The sequence below is a fragment of the Rutidosis leptorrhynchoides genome, chromosome 1 (genome assembly GCF_046630445.1).
Source record: "Rutidosis leptorrhynchoides isolate AG116_Rl617_1_P2 chromosome 1, CSIRO_AGI_Rlap_v1, whole genome shotgun sequence".
Classification (NCBI taxonomy): Eukaryota; Viridiplantae; Streptophyta; class Magnoliopsida; order Asterales; family Asteraceae; genus Rutidosis; species Rutidosis leptorrhynchoides.
The window spans coordinates 621,149,246-621,171,479 of NC_092333.1; the positions used below are offsets into that span (position 1 = coordinate 621,149,246).

Genomic DNA, 22,234 nt, shown 5'->3' on the forward strand with positions numbered 1-22,234 from the left:
AGAAAATCTTTGTAATCTATATAGGATTTGATTCTTCGATGATTAAGGAAATTATGATCCTCTTCGATTTAATGCGATGATTCATCTCGATTTTTCTGTCAGATATTTCACTATAAATCCACCTCCTTCGTTTCCTTTTAATTCACACCTTCTATTCTTTCTCCCTCAATTCTTACTTTAAAATTATTCATCAGTATGCTTCATCCAGTGCTGATTCTCGATATATTCCTCACTTTCATATCTGTCGTTCTTCTTTTTCATCTACCTCCGGAAGAATCTATTTACTTCTACTATACTCTTGGTTTTATAGTGTTTTTTTGTTCTCCCGTGTCTTTATATTGCTATATGCATCGATATATACGGTTTATAGTTTTTGGGTTGTTGTTGGGTTTTATATCTTCCCTTATATTTCGATGTCCCTACTTCTGTCTTCTATAATCATTGTCATCCCCAATTAATGCTCTCTTTTATTTGCTGCGATTTATACCCCAATTTCTATTTCGGAGTTTTGTCCTTTCGTTTCTTCTTCTTGCGATTAAGAACCGCTTGTAATGGTCCAGAATTCGCATATATGAATTTCGGAATGAACATTGTTAATGTTCTAAGAAGGAAATTGTAATGGCACGATCTTAACTTGTCAAATTACTAGAATACCTCGGATAAGGCCGAATCATCAAGAAATATTTTCTTGATATTTTAGAGGTTAAAGAGAATACAAGAGTCGTGTAACATAGAACATGATGACGTTATAATCTGTGAATCATCACGTTGCATTTAGAAACTCAGCATGACTTACTGTAATATAATCACGTTGATCAAGTGTCATTATATTATACTAGTTCATGCTTCAGTTCCCAACACTACTTCAAAAATATTCCTATTTTAAATTCGAAAGTTTCAGAATTTAGAAACTAAAATAGTTTCTTTTATGATGTAATACAGACAGCACGAAGAGGTAAATGATTTCAGATAAGAATAATTATGGAAATATCTTCAGAAATATGGAGGATATTTATAATGAAAGATACGATGATATCTTAAAATTTCTAATATCAGAGGATGATGAAGAATATTATCCGTAAGGGTTTAGAGTCAGGAGCAAGGTATTCGATAATGACTTCAGCAGACATGGAATCATTTGGATTCTTTGAAGGTAGATTTCATCCTTGTGATTTATCCACAGCCTTCTTCATGGTTTGCTCAATCAGTATTTTTCAGTACCAAATCTTCTCTTTTTCTGAGCTATGCTAACACACTACTCTTTATCATCAAACTTTTTACTATTAAGGTCGTTTATAGTTTTTGCTGCTTCATCAGTATTTCGAGAACTAGTTCGCAGTTTAGGGTGTTTTTCATAAAATTCACATTCAAAGTATATAAGTCCAGAAGATAGACACATATAATTGTTGGTGTAGACATGCTGCGAGATTTCAAAATACTGATTGCTAATTTCCGATGATTCGTATGGCAATTCTCGTTACAAGATGCAGATGAGTAAATGATGGGGTTTTGATAAATATAAAGATTTTTCGGAAAGTCGAAGATCAATGAAGTTGTTAATAAGTTTACTGCAAATGTGATGAGATATGAAAGGTCCCCCGGTAATAATGATGAAGGGGTAATCATTATAATAAGGCTTATTCGATTGAACAATTGAAGTTGGTTTGCTGGAGCTGTGACAAAACCGTCTATTTTTAGAAGGGATTGAAAAGTTATTTTAGCTAGTAAATGTCAAAAGGTCTGACATGGATACATGTTAAATTATGACTTTAGTTTCAAGAGTTTTTCAGGTACGTAACTGTGGATAACATGTGGTTGGATCATCATCTCGATTGTTCATTATTTGATGTGTCTTCAGGTATTTCGAAGGGTTTGAACACAGATTATAATCGTTAATATACATACGATGTTCTAACACAGTTTTGAAGTTAAAGTATAGCTTTGAAAGATGTAAGAATCTAAGAGTGATGATACCGGTTATAACTTGAATTGAATTCGGCGATTTCAAAATCAGAATATGTAATTAGATTTTTGAATGAGTATGGTTGTTTTGATTTCTATAAAAGAATGTATATTGTTGTGAAAGTAGGGAGTATAATGGATGATCTGCTGAATCAGATTCGAAGAATGTAACATATTAATTGTGAATTTATATATCTCTCGGGTATTACCTACCCGTTAAAAAAATGTCACAATTAATATTTTGTACAAAAGAATTTTATTACAGTCTTTATGGAAATATATGTGTATATTTCTTCAGATGTAATATAGATTTAATGAGTTAATATTAAATTAAACTCACTTGATTAATGGTTAAGGCTAGGATAGATAATTTATAAACTTTAGAAATTACATAATCGTCGTAGAATGTTTTCCCAATGAAGTTATGAATCAATACTTCATCGTTGTGGTATTCCTTAGTATCTACAGGGCGTATGACGTCGATGCTCATGGGACAGATTGTGAAGTTGAGGTTTGCGATGCGGTTGTTGTTGGTGGTGGTAATGGTACTGTTGATGTTGTTGATGGTGGTACTTGTTATATTGCTGGTGCTGCTGCTGGTGTTTGTAACCTTTGCACCATATTCTCCAAAGCCACTACCCGAGCGCGAAGCTCGTTGACTTCTTCTATTACACCTGGGTGATTGTCGGTTCAGACGAGCGGATAAATAAGATCTAGAATTTGGTGTAGTATATAATCATGACGAGATACTCTGGAAATGAGAGAAAATGATGTTTCGAACAGGTTCGCCGGTAAGTGCTTCAGGTTCATTGCCAAGAGGGCAATGTGGTGGATGGAAAGGATTTCTTTCTTCTTGTCTCCAATGATTAAGGAGGCTACGAACCCATCCCCAATTCATCCAGAATAGATGATGGCTGATTGGTTGATCCATTCCAGTCACACTGCTTTCGGAGCTTGAGTGGGATTCCATTTCGGAATCCGAGGAACTTGAACTGATGACGAATTCCATTTCGGACGATTTGATAAAGGATTTTTCGATACGAAATGATTTTTCGGCTATCGGGTGGTATTCTAACTACATAGAATATCTATATATATAGATCAAAAGATTTCATAGATTACGGAGGAATTTACGGAATATGTCAGGCAAAGTTTACGGTAATAGATACGATAAGATATGATTTAGCAGATACGCTAAGATATGAATTTTGTCTATACACTATTCATGCAATCAATGCAGCAAGACGTGTCTAGACTAAGAATGATAAGCAGGTAATTTCCTAAGGATGGTAAGTAGATGATTTCCGACTAAAAATGATAAACAAAACTTTTGACATGCAGACACGGTCGAAGTCCAGACTCACTAATGCATCTTAACAACTATCAGTTAGACACACTAATGCAAGACCTGGTTCGCTAAGACCACCGCTCTGATACCAACTGAAAGGACCCGTTCATATACATTATAAACGATTCATAATAGTTGATTACATCGCGAGGTATTTGACCTCTATATGATATGTTTTACAAACATTGCATTCGTTTTTAAAAGACAAACTTTCTTTACATCAAAAATTGACGGCATGCATACCATTTCATATTACATCCAACTATAATTGACTTAATATTAATCTTGATGAACTCAACGACTCGAATGCAACGTCTTTCAAAGTATGTCATGAATGACTCCAGGTAATATCCTTACAATGAGCTAATGCACAGCGGAAGATTTCTTTAATACCTGAGAATAAACATGCTTTAAAGTGTCAACCAAAAGGTTGGTGAGTTCATTAGTTTATCATAATCAATCATTTCCGTAATAGTAATAGACCACAAGATTTCAGTTTCCATAAATATCCGTACACTCGCAAGTGTTTAAAAGTATTCTATAAGTTGTAGGCACCCGGTAACAAGCCTTAACATTCATGTTTTACCCTCTGAAGTACACCAGATCAGGTGTGTTTAAAATAACCTCGAAGTACTAAAGCATCCCATAGTCAGGATGGGGTTTGTCAGGCCCAATAGATCTATCTTTAGGATTCGCGCCTACCGTACATAGACAAGTAGTTTAATGTTACCAAGCTAAGGGTATATTTCTGGTTTAAACCCACATAGAATTAGTTTTAGTACTTGTGCCTACTTCGTAAAACATTTATAAAACAGCGCATGTATTCTCAGCCCAAAAATATATATTGCAAAAGCAATTAAAAAGGGAGCAAATGAAACTCACAATACTGTATTTCGTAGCAATTATGTATATGACGGCACTGAACAAGTGCAAGGTTTATCTTGGATTCACGAACGTATCAATATTGTGATTCAATATTGCAGGAAAGTACGTAGACGCAACGAAAATGATAAACGTTAGGTTGACCTCACGAGCAATACCCTCGATCGATACCCATAACCTCCATAGCTATAACCCATAATTTCCTTAGCTCTATCCCGTTTGAAAACTTATTTTGAAATCGTCCGAGTATAACTCCGTAGTAGTATTTTATGTATACTAATAATATCTTGAAATAATACAAAAATATATATATATATATATATATATATATATATATATATATATATATATATATATATATGTATATATATGTAATTTGATTAAGAGAGTTTAGAGAAATATATTTTCAAGTTTCTATGAAATAATGAAACCTATTGAATTCTATTTATAATAGATTTTTGAATTATTAAAGTGAATTATTAAAGTATGAATTATTAAAGTGAATTATTAAAGTATGAATTATTAAAGTTAAAGTAAAATAAAAGTAAAGTAAAGGTAAAGTTAAAGTATAGTAAAAGTATAAAACTATATACGTATAATACGCGTATAAATATATATAATATTAATTTAAATCATTATATATATTTAATAAAATAAAATATAAATATAAATATCGTTATCTTTATCATACTGGTTAAGTAATGAGTTGTCAAAAGTGGTTCTAGATATTTATAAAAGATATATACGTTTTAATAATAAAGTTCTTTTTAAACTGAAAACGTTTTTTGTACTTTTGAAACTAAATCAAATAAATATGATAATTTGGTTTCCAAAACTAAATATATTTAAGAATCATTTTGTTAAAAGGTTAAAATAATGGAAATCGTTATACCACAAAACATTTTAGAAATGTAGAATTATATATATTCATAATAGGTTTCAAGTTTTTAAATTACAGTCTGTTGGTGAAGCATGGGATAAAGTCCAAAGGTTAAATAAACGTATGAAATCATCTTATTGAAAAATGTCGAGTTACTTAACTTGTCGATATCCAACATCTAAGTTATTTACACTCCACGTTCTTATTTTCATATTAAATAAAATGAAAGTTAACATAGTTATCTTATCAAGGTCACGAGGAAAATATTATAAAACATGCCTTGAAAATTAAACAGGAATTTCCACTAACCCTTGTCTAGTTCCCGTTAATTGACACATTTGTTCTTATTTATAAATCACTTTACCATTTTCCGAATGTTGCCAAAAAGAATAGATTTCTTAAATCACAGTGGACCTCATAACATAGGCCCGTAATCATATCATAATGTATCTGATAATTCAATCATTTGATATTATCTCTTAATTCTGTCGATAAATATATCGAAACAAATACGTTCATGTAAAGTATCATATATCTAATACTTTGTTAATGTTTTCAGTTAATATTATATATTATATATACATATCTATATACTCATAATTGTTCGTGAATCGTCGAACACGGTCAAAGGGATTACATGAATGTAGTTCCAAACTTTTTGAGATTCAACATTACAAATTCTGCTTATCGTGTTAGAAACATATAAAGGTTAAGTTAAAATTTGGTCAAAAATTTTCGGGTCGTCACAGTATTCATATCCATAAAAACTTGTTGCAAATTTCGCAACTCGTCACGCAATTCCGCCAAATTGGCGTGCGTTCGGAACTCCTCGAAGAATTCCTTCTTAAAATCGTCCCACGATAACCCCATAAACGATTCACCATCAATAACATCAATTTTACCATCCAACCAATCCTTCGCCCTACCCCGCAACAAGCTAGTAGCGAGTCTTGTCCTCTTCTCGAAAGGGCATTCAATAGTGCAAAAACACCCTTCAACATCCGAGATCCATGTTGTGCTTACCAAAGGATCCGGTTTCCCGTCATACATTGGAGGGTTAGTCCTCATGAAGCTCTTATGACAACGCTCCATTTCACCACTACTTCAAAATTCGGAATACTTCCTATCCATTTCTTCTCGTAACGCTCCCAATTGCTCCGCAACGGCTGCCACAACTCTAGCGTTAAACTCATCGTCGTCGCACTGATTCGTCCTCGAAGTCCCGCTCCTCGTATTCATTCTAAAGAATGCAAACGATTAAACAACGAACGCGTAAAACCACACATGCAACATCGCCCCATCTTGCTCAACAATCGTCTTACATCACTTGTTAGACACGATTTGTACTCGTAACAATGGTAGCTAGTCATTATTACGTGCACACGCCGTCTCAACTCGTTAGTACAACGACTATCTTGCTCGATGATATTCACAAACGCAAACATAAACACAAACACAACGCGATATATACATACATGAAACGATATCACGATACAAGCTACAATCGTAGTTAGTTTGCCTACAAACTAAGGCACTAACTACAACCCGTTCTGACCCGTACTCCTACAAGTCCCGCAACAAACAAGCACACATAAAATTCTAAGTCTAGGCACCTATCTCAAGTCACCTAAATCCCTTAGACCATGCTCTGATACCACTTGAAATGACTCAAAGCCGTTTATGAAAAACAACACTTTTTTTAAGAAAAAAAGGGCTGACCACCCTTGTCTGCACTCAGGCGCGGCGCGCCATTCCAATCCGCGGCACGGCCCACATGAGAATCTGGTGGTCAGCAGTTTAGAAAGTTTATGTTATCATTTTACACTGTTAACCGCGGTGCGCCAATGATGGTAGCGGCGAGGCTTACTCTGCTCCTGATTCTGTTTTCACTTAAAATACACACGTCTCAATTTAGCAACCACAAAATGTCCATTGATCCAAACATGTTTAACAAAATAATACATGATTTTAGTTATAATAAAATAGCGATATAAGTACCAAGACCCTTGGACCACACTAACCCATTTTAACTTATCCCAAAAGACACTTTCGACCCAAAGTGTTTAAACTTTACATAAAACCGAGCATGGTGATTGGGATTGCGCTACCCAATCCTAAGTCCAATCTAAAAGCAAGTCTTCTAAAGCAACCTACGCAAGTCCACTAGTTCCCACGCTTACCCGAGCCACTACCTCCACGCGAATCTATAAAAATGTAAACAACGAGAGGGTAAGCTAATGCTTAGTGAGTGAGAATATACTACATACATACATATGCATAAAATGGACACGCCACACAATAATAATCAAGTATTACATACCAGAGTCCGAGCATAAGGGCAAGCTAATCTAAGCATACCGTACGATCGCTATACAACCAGCTAATATATCAACAATGTAAGTACACCAACAACGATATGTACAACGCCATCAAGCTACACCCCGAGGGTTAGCTACATCACAACAATACGACAATAATATATATCTAACAATGCGTAAACTGCCCAAGGTTAACCCCTTAACCCATTATCAAATGAAGATTGGCCGAAACTACACGAGCCTTAGTAAATCCGCACCACACGCGACTACTATCTTCAATACCATTACAACATCGAGGTTGGCCGAAACTACACGAGCCTTGGTGAATCCGCACCACACGTGACCACTACCTCAATAAGATGACCGAATCTACACGCCTCATCATGAATCCGCACCATACGTGACTCACCTCCCAAATCAAAACCCACGGTTCCGGGATTATATAAATTCACATCACAAGCCCATATGATAACGTACACTCAAAGTGTGCACCTCGCCAAAGGTGGTCAACCAAAACGCCAAACTGTGCTAATTGGACCCATTACACAAGTCCGTCAAATCCACCTATATGTGAAGTGAGCTCTATAGCCGAGGATCACTTCACCCAGCCCGCACCCATCCTACACATACATATGCACATAGTATATTGATACTCACCTTGAAATCTTGATGGATGCACAACCAAAATCCGCAATTGCCAATGGAATGTACCTATTCCATTTATCACATAGCAAACAACACAATTAGGGTGGATTACAAACCAACCCATATTGACACCTAGTGCAATTTCGACCCAATTGCACTTTTAAACACAACCCATGCCCAAACTTACCAATAATCACTAACTAGAGTGATAATGGTTCTAATAACGCCAATCAAACCCAATCATAAGTATTAAACACTTATCTTGTCCAAAATGACACCTAAACCCTAATTTTGACCCATTTCAAAATTAGTCAACCAAATGCATCTAGACGGGTTCCAACACTTCCAAAATCACTAAACTAAGTGATTACACCCAAAATCAAAGCCTAATCATGGCCAAATCGTCAACCAACCCAAAACCAGCCAAGTATCAAAATAACTAGTCACAATAAACCCATGTCATCATCTAAATGGGTTTCACAACTAAACAAGCTCAAACCCTAACTTGAATATCAAATCAACAACATGAAATTCGGAGTTAAGACTTACCAATACCACCAAAATGTTGCCTTTGACGAGATGAACAACTTTAACACTAGTAACTCGACCCGATTCACTCTTCTTCTTCCTCAAATGGAGCGCTCTCTCTCTAAAGCTTCTTCCTCTCTCTAAGGTTTTGAGGATAAGAGAAAGAGATGAAAATGAGGTGAAATGAAGATGTGGATGGGTTTGCATCAGTTTTGTGGCTCAAAAATCGTCTATATGTGAAATTACCAAATTGCCCTTCATTAAACCCCTTTTTAAAAGCTGAAATTCGGGTCTGGCCCAAACAAGGCGCGGCACGGCTCCAAGATAAATATGGTAACAGCCACCGTACCAGTGAAGTAAGCACCTGAAATAGTTGAAGCCCGTGGCGCGGCTCCCCAGATATTTTGAGAATTGGGGTGTTACACCAAGACTGTGCTTCAGAACACGAAAAAATGGTAACGAGCGTTCAGCTGCTTTCGACAATAACCTCAAAAGTGCTGCCAAGTTCCCGTTGAGAGACTGGACTTATCTTTTGAAGGTAGGTGACGTCATAGACTCCACTGCCTAGATTTTCTTGGGATTGACTTTAATACCTCTTGGCATCACAATGTGACCCAGAAAATTGCCTTCCTCGAATCCAAAGCTACATTTAGTCGGGTTCAATTTCATGTTGATTTTTCTTAAAGATTTGAAAGTTTCCTCGATGTATTTTAGCAGGTATTCCTCCGCGTTGCTCTCGTTGACAATATCGTCAACATATGCCTCGACATTACGTCTAAATTGATCACGAAACGCGTTGTCAATGACCCTTTGATAGGTTGCTCCCGTGTTCAAAAACCCAAACGAAATTTTCGTGTAACAATAAATTCCTTGAGCAGTGTGAAATGCCATTTTCTTCATATATTTTTCTATCAAAGTCTGATGGTATCCTTTGTATGCATCGAGAAAACACTTAAAATGAAACCTGTCAAGCGATTCAACCTGCAAGTCAATGAAGCAGATACTTCTCTTTTGGACATGCTTTGTTGATTTCATTAAAGTCCACACACATTCTCCATGTGGCGTCCGATTTTTTGACCAAAACCGGATTGGTCACCCAAGTTTGATAACATTTCTCCCACTTTTTGACCAAAACTGGGTTCTACCAGCTTTTCAACCTCGAAATTTATTTCTTTCTAGTGTCATTCCTCTTTTCTTTTGCCTTACAGGGGTTACGCCAGGGTTTGCATTTAGCTTATGCTCTGCCACTTCTCTTGGGACACCTGTGATGGAATTCAAGGATGAAGTGAGTAAAGCGTTGGCATTTATTTGCCTTTTAACATTGAGATATTTTATTCGTAAATCATGTCATGTCGAAAACCAGCCAAGCAAAAATATCAATGTTACATAAAAACAAATCACATAGTGTCCTAGTAGTTTGAGGCGTTAACGCTCCCACTTTGATGAGCTATTCTGGAAATGAATTATTGAGTGCCAGCGTGTTATCTGGCGCAATCATGGGTCTCTCAAATGGCACAGAGTTGACTTGGATACATTCATGTAAGACCCGTTTATTCGTACGACTTATATATGTATACATATACGTACGTAAATGTATTTTATGGATTCGTCATATTATAAATGTATATACATATATATATATATATATATATATATATATATATATATATATATATATATATATATATATATATATATATATATATATATGTATATATACGTAGAGTTCATGCGACGTATAAATAATACATGTAAATGTATATATATGCTATATATATAAAGGGTGTACGATGGGATTAACGAGATAATATTCAAGTTGTGACGCGTAATAGAAGTGTTTGGATGTTAGAACGGAGAATATAAGTGTGTAGGTATATATGTATGGAATATATATATGAAGTGAAACAAGTATATATATATATATATGTTGTATATATGAATATGGTGTACGAGAGTTAAACGAAGAAGTGTTTTAGTGTTTTAATGTGCATGTACATTAGATTTATGAGGCATGCGAAGCGTGAACTCGTTACCATGGTCGAATGCATGAAAATGGGTCAAATAGTGCTCAAGTTCGCGGCGTGGAGCAGCTTGGTTGCAGCGCGACATTTCAAGGGATTCAAGATCAGGAGGCATGACAACAAAACCACCAGACCATGCACAATCTCATGGCGCGAGTGGCCTGGTCCGCAGCGCGACCACACTGTAGTTTTGGGTCCGAAACTTTGTAATTTTAAGGGTACATTGGGGGCACTTTGGTCATTTCACGTATGGGGCAGATTTAAGCCCCAATTCTGGTCCACTCATTTCATTTATCATTTTCATTTCCTTTTTCTTTCTCATTTTCCTCTCAAAACTTCAAACCCCAATTCATTCTAAGTGTAAATCAAGGAAGAGGAAGCGGGATTCGATCTTTGGAGCAAGAAGAAATGTTGTTCTCCTCGTTCTTAGCTACAAGTTGATACTAGCGGTAAGCTCTAACTCTGAAATTCGTTTTCGTGTTCATCATCTAAATTCAGGGCTTTTGATTGTATGTTCATAAATGGAACCCCACTAGTTGTTAATGGAAGATGATAACTAGGATTCGGGTTTAAAAGTGTCGAAGGAAGGTTTTGGGTTTGGTGAGCGAGTTTAAACATGTGAGACTTGCAAAGAGTGAATAATCACTAGTATTAGTGATTATTGATGTATTGGAAACCATTTGAGTTCGATTGGTTGACTAATTTTGAATAGATTCAAAATTAGGGTTTGATGATGATTGTGGCCCGATTGTCATTTTGGTTGAGTTTATAAACTTAAAATGAGTTAAGTTAAAGTATAAACTTGAGTTAATGGCATTTTGAATTCAAAACTAGCAAATGGTGAGATGTTGACGTTTTAAGGGTCAAAATGGGTTTTCGAGCGAAACTCGAAAATGCATTCGAGTGCTAAAGTTGGTACTTTTAGGTATGTTGGGTACGCGGGATTTGGTCTTGTTGGTTTTCGACCTTCGAGTAGCGTTAAAAGTGCAAAAGGGTGTGATTTGCACTTGTTGTTCATTTGGGCGGGTCGAGAGTCCAAATGAGTTTGTATTGATGATTATGTGATAAATGGAATAGGTACGTTCCATTGGCGAGTTGAGGGATTTGGATTGCACTTCATCGAGGTGTTTAAGGTGAGTGTAAATTTACTATACGTGTATGTATGTATAGGATGGGTGCGTGCATGTAGGGTGACCCTTGCTTGGGTTTACTCTATGTTTGTGTGGGAGAATGGACTCCTCTTGTGCTTCGGGTCCATGTGATACACTTATACGTTTTGGGTTACTACCCTTGATGTCGTGATTGGCTAGCGTATTGGATAAACCCTTTGGCGATGGGTTTTGCTAGCATTTGTCGTGGAGATGATTCGGGTAGTGAATCGCGTGATGTTCGGATTCACTAAGGCGCGTGAAGTTCGGCCAACCCAATTGTGATGTTTGACTAAGGTATGAGTCGCGTGAAGTTCGGCCATCCTTAATAGTCAAGTTGTTTGAAGGTAGTGAGTCGCGTGAAGTTCGGATTCACTAAGGCGCGTGAAGTTCGGCCAACCTTCATGTGGATTAGGTTAAGGGGTTAACCTTGTCGATGTTGTTGATTATATTTATTGTATATGCGTATATACTTATTGTTGTGTTGTAGCTAATCTTGTGGCGTTAGCTTGGTGATTACGTAGTGTGTAACTACTTTGTGTATGTGCTCTTTTGTAGCTTATTTACCATGCGGAGGTGGTATGTGTTTACTTTTGTGCTTGGTGATGCGCAGTCATTTTATGCATATGTATGTGTATAGTATCTTTACATTCACTAAGCATTAGCTTACCCTCTCGTTGTTGATATTTTTATAGGTTCGCGTGATGGCGGCTTGGGTAAGCTTGGGGATTTGAGATCTTGGCTAGGTTGCTTTAGAAGATCTTGCTTTTAGACTCGATTTAGGATTGGGTAGCGTAGTCCCAATCACCATGCTCGATTTTGTGTTAAGTAATTAGTCGGGTCATGTGACGTATATTGGTTTAGTCAAATGGGTCATGAGTATAACCCGGTTTATAATTTAATTATGTAATGTACGCTTTATTAAAGTCGTTAGACGTAATGTGAAAACAAATACGTTTTGAAAATTGTGTAATGGGACCTAAAGTGTTATTTAATGTATATTAAAAAGGAAAAATTTTTATGGGCCGAAAATTGACAGGTTGGGTCGTTACAAGTGGTAGCAGAGCATGGTCTAAGGGATTTATGCGACTTGAGATAGGTGCCTAGACTTAAACTTTTATGTTTGCTTGTTGTTAAGGGACTTGTAGGAGTACGGGTCAGACGGGAATTTAGTTAGTGCCTTAGTGTGTAGCTTAACTAACTAGGATGGTGTTTGTGTTGCACATATTTTGTATGCTCTTAATATTGCGTTGCGTTTGTCATTGAGCAAGATGGTTGTTGTACTAATGATTTGGTACGAAGTGCGTGCGTAATAAGGACTTGCAAACCTTATTATGGGTGCAAATCGTGTCTACAAGTGATGTACGACGAGTGTAGAGCAAGATGGGGCGGTTGGTGCATATGATTGATTTTCGTTCGTTTTTAATCGGTTTCTTGCATTCTTTAGAATGGCGACGGGAAGAGGTGTATCAAGTGAGGAGCGAAATAACAACGATGAGTTTGCGGCTAGGGTTGAAGCCGAGGTTGCAAAGCAAGTGAAAATGATTCAAGAAGAGTTTAAAAGAAGGCTTATCGAGCCTCGGGGTAACGGTAAAAAGGAGTTTAGTTACAAGGAGTTTCGAGCGACTAAACCTCCTATGTATCATGGAGAACCGGATCCGTTAGTGAGTACTCGTTGGATCTCGGCTATTGAAGGATGTTTTCGTACAAGTGAGTGTCCTCCGGAAAAGAAAACGAGAATCGCTACTAGTTTGTTGCGAGATGGTGCGAAAGATTTGTTGGATGGTAAAATTGATACGGTCGGTGAAGAACCATTCATGAGTTTGTCATGGGGCAATTTTAAGAAAGAATTCTTTGAAGAATTCCGAACGCAAGCCGACTTGACAAGAATGCATGAGGAGATACGCGTGTTGAGACAAGGGTCTATGGACCTAAATACTCTACGGGCTACCTTTATGTCTAAGGAGCGATTTTGCCTCGAGTACATAAATAACAAAAGGTTGTTGATGCAAGATTTCTGTAAGGCTTTAAACGATGAGTTACGTGGGAAGATAAGCCTTGGGCAAGTGAACTCGTTCATCGAGCTATTTGCCTTGGCTAAGGGTTTTGAGCCATATCCTTGGGAGCGGATCAATAGTGTTCCGAGTAAGAGAACGATTGACTTGTATGGCGCTCCGAGTAAGAGAACTAAAAGCGCAATTGGATGTACGAGTAATGTGGGGAAAGAAACATCGAATTCTAGTGCGTCTAGATGTTTCAAATGTGACGAAAGAGGTCACAAGTTTTGGGAGTGCCCGACATCGGGTGATGGTGATGTTGTGTGTTTTAATTGTCATGGAAAAGGGCATCGCAAAGCCGAGTGTCCCGCGCTAGGGACGGTGAACGTCATGAGGAGACGATGAGGCACATTTATGTTGTTTTTGTATAATGTACTTTTGTGTTAAATGCAGTGTGAGTATAGGCCTTAGCTAAATTTTATTCTCCGTTGGAGATGATAGTAGCGGGTGGTCGGCCTACTATTGTGATTTTGATTTGCACTCGGTGGAGTGTGTTGCTTGTTTAATGTCTTGACTTTTGCATGAGTCTTTGTTGCGTAGGCATTTTCTGATATGGCGTTCGGGTCGTTAAGCTCGCTTGAGTGAGATCTGTAGGACATTGGAGGCGATAGTGTCCTAGTGAGTGGAATATTTATGCATATGTGTAAGTAATGTATATACTTGTGTGAAATGCGATGTGGGGTTTAAGTTTGGGCGTACGATACCACATCGTGTTGACATGTGATATGGGTTTTAAGTTCGGGCGTTCGATAAAAATATGACACCCTTTCCTGAAAATTACGGCCTTTACGTTGAAAATCTGAACAGGGCTGTTTGGACCGTAAATATACGGCGTGTTTATACGAATGTTTTACCTTGGGGATAAAAATACATTCAGGGTGGTATATTTATATGCCATTTTATTTTTGAGAACGTACGTCTGGAAATTTCAAGGGGTTTTTCGACTTAGGGAACACGTTACATCACATCTATAAAAACCAAACCCCAAACCCACGAATTTATCACCTCTTTACCCACTTTTGGAGCTAGAGATCAAACCCTAACATCATCACGTTCAAACTTTTCAAGATTTGTGTGTCGTTCATCATTCTTCTTTAATTTTTCATCATGTTCATCATCACAAGCATGCATGCATGGCTAAGTCCTTTTCTTTATTTCTTCAGATAAACAATTGTTGTATTTGTGATTTTATTCAAATATTTATGTGATTCATGATTTGTATTGATAAAGTCGGTTGATTTTTGAATTGATTGAGTAATTGTTTAATGCAGGTTAATTTATTGATTTTTATTAGGGCTAAAGCAACAAAGAAGCTATATACTTTCATTTTTGTTTCATTGTAGGCTATATACTGAAAAAATATCATTGTAGATCATAACTTTCAAAATATGTATACGGGTAAACAAAACTTACCGGTTAACGGATGAACTTATTAAAATATGTACGTGACATTTTTTATTTTTCTTTAAATGATGTCTTGGATATTCTATATCTGTTAGAGACTCATGTATAAGTTATATACTTTTATTTTTATTATGATGTAAGTTATATACCTCAAAAAATATTGTTGTATATAATAAACTTTTAAAATCTGCGTTAATGTAAACAAAATGTGACCGATTACCCGGTGAACGAGTACCAACTAAATTATTTGGCATTTTGAATTTTATATAGCATATTTTAGATAACTTGGAAGAAGAGAAATATAGAAAGAAAAAAAAATTCATTTAAAAATAAATGTAAATATTTCATGTTTCATTTGGAAAGAGTAATTTTGTTTTTAAAGTTGAAAATGTTAAAGTTAAAATCAACATTTTCTTTAATAATGTTATTATAAATAATTAAATGATAATTAATTAATCAATACTCCCTCCGTCCCAAAAAAACAGTCCAAGTTGACTTTTTGATAAATTTAAGATATATTAGTGAATTGTCTAAATTGTCCCTCATTTAATGTAATTATAAAGAGTAAGTAATAAAAAGTTGTTGTATTTAATGTTGAGTTTATAATAATTAAAGGGACATAATTGAAACTTTAATGATTTTTTATTATTATTTAAAGCAAGAGATAATAATTTTGGGACAAACATAAATAGTAAGGTGGACATTTTTTTTTTGTGACGGATGGAGTAATTAATAATGGTAATAATAATTAATAATTAATAATATTAATAATTATAACTTGTAAACACTATGAGAAAAATAATATCTCTATCTTGTACTACGAATTATTGACTATTGATTATTGAGTGATTATTGATGTTAGTGTTATGACTTGCTCCATATAAATATAAATAACTAAAAATTTTCCGTTACCAATAAATAATAGAGAGACAAGATTCCCTTTTGAGAAGTTTCATTGATTTCCTTTACTCATGAGTTCCAATACATAGTCAGGATCTATATATTAAATTCACCCATTACTCGAGCAATTTCTACAACCCTTTCACCCTCAAGTTTCTTTCACCCTCTAAAACCAACATCCACCTTAACTTGTGTGGCTCCTTCAGTACATGTTGCAAAAGCACCATGATCACCGGAAAGGACATTTACGATGTTCTTGCAGCCATTGTGCCGCTTTATGTTGCCATGATGCTAGCTTATGGTTCGGTCCGATGGTGGAAAATTTTCACCCCGGACCAGTGCTCTGGCATTAACCGTTTTGTTGCGGTTTTTGCTGTCCCACTTCTTTCTTTTCATTTTATCTCTTCAAATAATCCTTACCAGATGAACTATCAGTTTATTGCAGCTGATTCTCTTCAAAAACTTGTTATATTGTCTTCTTTATTCGTGTGGCAATGTATTAGTAAGAACGGGAGCCTTGAGTGGATGATTACGTTGTTCTCCCTGTCAACGCTTCCAAACACTTTAGTTATGGGCATCCCTTTACTCAAAGCCATGTATGGAGATTTTTCTGGATCCCTTATGGTCCAGATTGTCGTGTTGCAGAGCGTGATCTGGTACACGCTCATGCTTTTTATGTTTGAGTATAGAGGTGCGAAGCTCCTCATAACTGAGCAGTTTCCTGAAACTGCCGGTTCAATCACATCATTCCACGTGGAATCTGACGTCGTCTCTTTAAACGGTCGTGAGCCTTTACAGACTGACGCCGAGATAGGAGACGACGGCAAGCTTCACGTGGTGGTGAGGAGGTCTTCAACCGCCTCATCCCGATCTGTTATATCATCTTATAACAAATCATATAATGTTACCGGTATGACCCCTAGGGCCTCTAACTTGACCGGAGTAGAGATCTACTCTGTTCAGTCTTCTAGAGGCCCCACACCTAGAGCTTCCAGCTTTAACCAATCAGACTTTTACGCCATGTTTAGCAAAGCTGGAAGCCCAAAACACGGCTACACTAATAGTTTTGGTGGTGGGGATGTTTTTTCAATGCAATCCTCAAAGGGACCGACTCCAAGAACATCGAATTTTGAAGAAGAAATGCTACAAATAGGAAAGAAAAGAACAGGAGGAAGGAGTATGAGTGGGGAGCTGTTTAATAGTACCAATTACAACAACAACAACAAAAGCAATGGTCTAGCTTGTTCTTATCCACCACCAATTCCAAACCAAACCTTTTCATTAGGCTCTACTAGCGCCGCCGGTAGCGACGCCTTAAAGAAGAAAGACGTTGGTGGAGGTGGTGGTAGTGGCGGTGGCGCACCACCACCACCAAGCAACAATAAAGAGCTTCACATGTTTGTTTGGAGTTCAACTGCTTCTCCTGTATCCGAAGGCAACATGAAACATGCAGTTAACAAGGCTGCTTCTGAGTTTGGTGCCATTGATCCATCTAGAGCTATACCCACACCAGGTTATTTAAATTCTTAGCTTAATTTATACTGTCGATTTATTTTATTTTTTTTATGTATGTAGTTAACAAAAGACTGATCACTTCAGTTATAACAGAAAATTTGAGTCCCATGACCAAAACATATGGAGAACAAAAGGAGATCGATATAGACGAACCAAAGCTACAAATAAACGGGACCCCATTCAAGAAACTAGGCACCGATGAAGGCGAAAACAAGAGCCATCGGATGCCACCGGCTAGTGTCATGACACGGCTCATTCTGATAATGGTTTGGCGAAAACTTATTAGAAACCCAAACACTTATTCGAGTCTCTTGGGTCTCATTTGGTCTCTGGTTTCATTCAGGTTAGATTCAACTAGTAACATGTTAATTAGATTGACTATTAACAGTTACTTACTTTATGTGGAAATAATTGTACGTGTTTCTGAATTTATAGGTGGGACATTAAAATGCCAACTATAGTAAGTGGATCAATATCAATATTATCAAACGCGGGACTAGGAATGGCCATGTTCAGTCTAGGTACATCATTATTGATCAACAAGTACATTATTTGATACATTACAATAAGCTTATTATTATGTTCTTTATTCAATGAATGTTGTCTATAATATATGCAGGGTTATTTATGGCATTGCAACCAAAAATAATAGCATGTGGGCAACGTGTGGCGACATTTTCAATGGCCGTGAGATTCTTAACTGGTCCTGCAGTCATGGCAGCTACATCCATCGCAATTGGTCTTCGCGGTGTTCTTCTTCATGTTGCTATAGTTCAGGTATATAAAAGACATGTGGTTAATTAAACGCTAAACCTTCTTAAATTCGCCTACAACGATCATTCGTTTAAGTGGTTAGTATTGTCACTAACTTAATTTGCAAAATGTAGGCGGCTCTACCACAAGGGATAGTACCGTTTGTTTTCGCAAAGGAGTATAATGTCCACGCTGATATTTTGAGTACTGCGTAAGTTATTTTCTTAATTTTTTTTTTTTTTTTTCCAGTTCTGAGAATCGAAAACAAATAGTTTGCTTTATCTTTTTATATAGAAATACTGTATACTCCATATGTGATAACTCGGTCGGAAACAGTCACATGATAACCCGATCATACGACATACATATATGCAAAAATACTCTTTTTCTCGGCTAACATTCAAGAGTACTAATATGTGAAATTGGAAAATTTGCAGGGTTATTTTTGGAATGTTGGTAGCTTTACCGATAACAATACTTTACTATGTGCTGCTTGGAGTGTAAAATGAATATAGTATAAAGTCAACGCTTGGTTGTAAATCCAAGACTAGATCGGTCAACACAATGCATGATTCAATGTACGCCTTGGGTAGATCACATGCAGCTAACGTGTTACTCAGAAAAATTTAATTATAGAATTTTCTTCTTCTTAACTTTTTAGATTTTGTTTCCGTTTCATTTATAAAGAAGAAATTAAGAAGATGTAGATCTTACATATAAGCAATGAGAATTGTAGGTACTAATGTTAATTAATTTTGTTCATGTTATAAGTATTCTCGATCGCCTTTTGAAAAACGGACAAGCAAGACAGCTAGTATTTTTTAAAAGCAAGGTTTAAAATGTAGTCTACGAAGAAGATTGAACTTATCTCCACTTAATTCTCAAGCCCCCTTCACTAAACTATCATTTGGGGTTAGCCAGACAACCAATTAGAGTTCTTTTTTCTAATTAAGCTTGAATTTTTTATTTTTTTTTTTTTTTTTTTTTTACTTTTTTTAAAACTAAAATCACATGAAACTTAACAGATTTTTTTTTTTTTTAAAGATCAGAATAAATTTTATTAGCACCAAAACAAGAAAAGATACAATATGGAGCAGCCTGAAGCATCTATATCTATACAAAAACATACATCTCGAAAAACGAATACAGAAAAGAAAAGACTCGAATCTAGTAGGAAAAACACCCTTGCAAATGAGCATATATATGCACGGGACAACTTGTACAAAGACGAGCCGAGTTACACGAGAGTCACAGTACCGTACATCACGATGACAAAGCAACTCACGCCCAACTCACTTAGCCCAAGACATAGATAGACTCAAGAGCGCGGGTGGAAAAAAACCTACAATTAGCCTATTCCATCCTTAGGGTTCGGGTTGACATCGAAAGAAGAGGGGTTAGTCAACCAAGGGTGCCAATCAAGATTAAATTTTTTGCCTCGACAGTTAATCCACTCAAAGGATTTATGTAACACCGGCCATTTTTTTTTTATTTTTTTTTTATATATACACAGCGGAAGACTTCATTTACATAATTACCCTTATTCGATAACAACATGATTACCATAAATCCTTAGTTAATTACTTTATTACAAACCACAGGTGTTACGTTATTACAAAACATTATTTAAACAAAAGTCCACATCAGAGTTGGTTGTCAAACATGTCATCTGCTGTATCACCCATCCCGACTAGCAGTACCTAAACCTGCAAGGGGGAAAACATGTGGGGGATTAGCGCACCGCTAAGTGAATGGAATCTATCTAACAGATATAGCTTAAGTCACACACAAGCTATATACATCAACAATACCTGCAAACTACCAACTAGCATACAAAAGACAATACGAGGATCGGCGGCTTGTACGAGCACACGACTCCCAGCTGATCGGGCCTGAGTCTACCGATAGTCCCTGCTACTCAATTCACAGTATAGTTATCCAGATGCAGGGGGTGCATCGTTCACACTATACTCTACAATCAGTAGCCTATGGACCCAACCTCCCCTAGGCACGGTTGACCTCATACGGACTCTAACCTCTCCTAGGCACGGTCTCGAGTCCCCAGTCTCCCTAGGCCCGACTGGTGCCATTCACACAGTGTACACATAATTCACATACAACATCAGGCAAACGATATTATTCTATCATGGCAATTCCTACACTATGCATGGTAAAAGAGTCAACCACAGTAGCATGATATGCTACTTAAACTCTATCCGTAGATAGACCCACTCACCAATTACCAGCAACTGCTCAGTTATTATTTCTGAGCTTCCTCCTTGTCCTTTTCTCCTGAGAACAGCAACAACCAAGTTAGAATAGTGTTCCCATCAAGATTAGACACACTGACAGCGAATTATAGCAAATTAGTAAAAATTTGCGTCCGCTAAAATTTTCATGCTTAACACTTATGCACTTTCAAAATTTACATCATGAACACTAAAATACAAACGGGCAGCATAACGGCTAGAATTCCACACTTAGTAAGAATTTCACTCCCTAAGACCATCGGTCGATGGTCCCATCCATCGGCCGATCGTCAACACACCATCGGTCGATGGTCTCCCCCAATCGGTCGATCGTCAAAATTACATCCGCTGGTCAGAAATCATACACCATCGGTCGATGGTCTCGTCCATCGGCCGATCGTCCTCACCATCGGTCGATGGTCAACGACCATCGGCCGAAGGTAGTTCATCAGCTGCAACAGCAGCAAAGTGACGGGTTTCAACCCAAAATCACCAAATCTCGACTTTGGACACGTTTTTGACCTCAAAACTGGTTACATCTTTTACACTAGACATTTAGAAACATAAACCCACAACTTTTATGCACAAACAACAACAAATTGAACCAATTTTACACAAAACCCCATTTTAACAAAAACTAACTTAAAACACCCATTTTGACACTGATTTGATCACGAAATTAAACAAACTTTACCTTGTTAGAATCACAACAACACAAGGAACGATTTGACACTAAAATCAAGCTTCAATTCGAGATCAAATGATTTAGGGTTGAGATGAAGATGGTGAAGTTTAGGTTAGGTGAATGTGTGAGTGAGAGGAAAGTTCAGGAAACCTCAAGAAAAGAGCTGGTCACTAGCTTATATTTGTGTTAAAACACAATACCCCATCACACACGGGTATTTACCACTTATCTGATATCTTTCGCACAAGATTAGGTAACCCAAACGAGGTCCAATTAAAATAAACAAACATGTTCTGGGACCCTTATCACAAACTGGACACAACACAAATATAATAAAACACTAATTAAATAATTAAAATAAAAGCACTTAAGACTAAGCACAAACCCTTAGGGCAAAATAGACAACTTACAACTAGCCCGGGTTTCAGTCTGTTACAATTTAACTTGTATGTCCGCGACAATTTTAGGAGCACTTAAAGTGGTGGTGCCGAACACATGATTATTCCGGTTTTTTCAAATGAAATAGGAGGTAACCCATACAATTGCTTGCCATATAGATGAGCCCGATTTTGTTTTTATTAACGGTGACGCTCCCTTCGAGAGATCGGTGAGATGAGAAATATGAAGATTATCGAATTTCCACCATATGCGGATTTTTTCCCAAATCTCTTGTGCAACTTTGCAATCAATGAGGGAGTGTTGGGTTGTTTCTAATGCGTCATCACAAACCGGGCAGCGGGTAGAATGGAGATCGATGCCCTTCTTGTCTAATTCTATTCTAACAGGGAGTTTATTTTGATACGCACGCCAAATAAAAATTTCCACCTTTTGCGGTATAAGCGGGTTCCGGAGTGTAGGATTAGGTAATGGTTTGTTAAGCATCGAGTTTTCTGTTAATACCGAAATCAGTGAAGAGGTGGAAAACGAACCGTTATGGCA

General features: G+C 36.8%; 1 protein-coding gene across 2 annotated transcripts; it reads left to right on the forward strand.

The window, feature by feature from the left end:
* Window positions 1-16,318: 16,318 nt before the first annotated feature.
* LOC139885561 (auxin efflux carrier component 2-like) lies at window positions 16,319-18,865 on the forward strand. 2 transcript variants are annotated; one of them, XM_071869315.1, is made up of 6 exons: window positions 16,319-17,606; window positions 17,669-17,951; window positions 18,044-18,129; window positions 18,228-18,385; window positions 18,496-18,572; window positions 18,799-18,865. In XM_071869315.1, the coding sequence occupies exons 1-6, from the start codon at window positions 16,319-16,321 to the stop codon at window positions 18,863-18,865; spliced, it is 1,959 nt and encodes a 652-aa protein (XP_071725416.1). The 2 variants fall into 2 exon arrangements, with proteins under 2 accessions (XP_071725416.1, XP_071725417.1); XM_071869316.1 differs by having other exon boundaries at window positions 16,319-17,570; window positions 17,735-17,951.
* The last annotated feature ends 3,369 nt before the right edge of the window (window positions 18,866-22,234 follow it).

Bases quoted from the DNA above. Each gene is read 5' to 3' on its own strand.
- LOC139885561 (XM_071869315.1), top strand. From the start codon at position 16,319: ATGATCACCGGAAAGGACATTTACGATGTTCTTGCAGCCATTGTGCCG. The intron at 17,952-18,043 runs GTTAGATTCAAC...CTGAATTTATAG, and splicing joins TGGTCTCTGGTTTCATTCAG to GTGGGACATTAAAATGCCAA. The intron at 18,386-18,495 runs GTATATAAAAGA...TGCAAAATGTAG, and splicing joins TTCATGTTGCTATAGTTCAG to GCGGCTCTACCACAAGGGAT.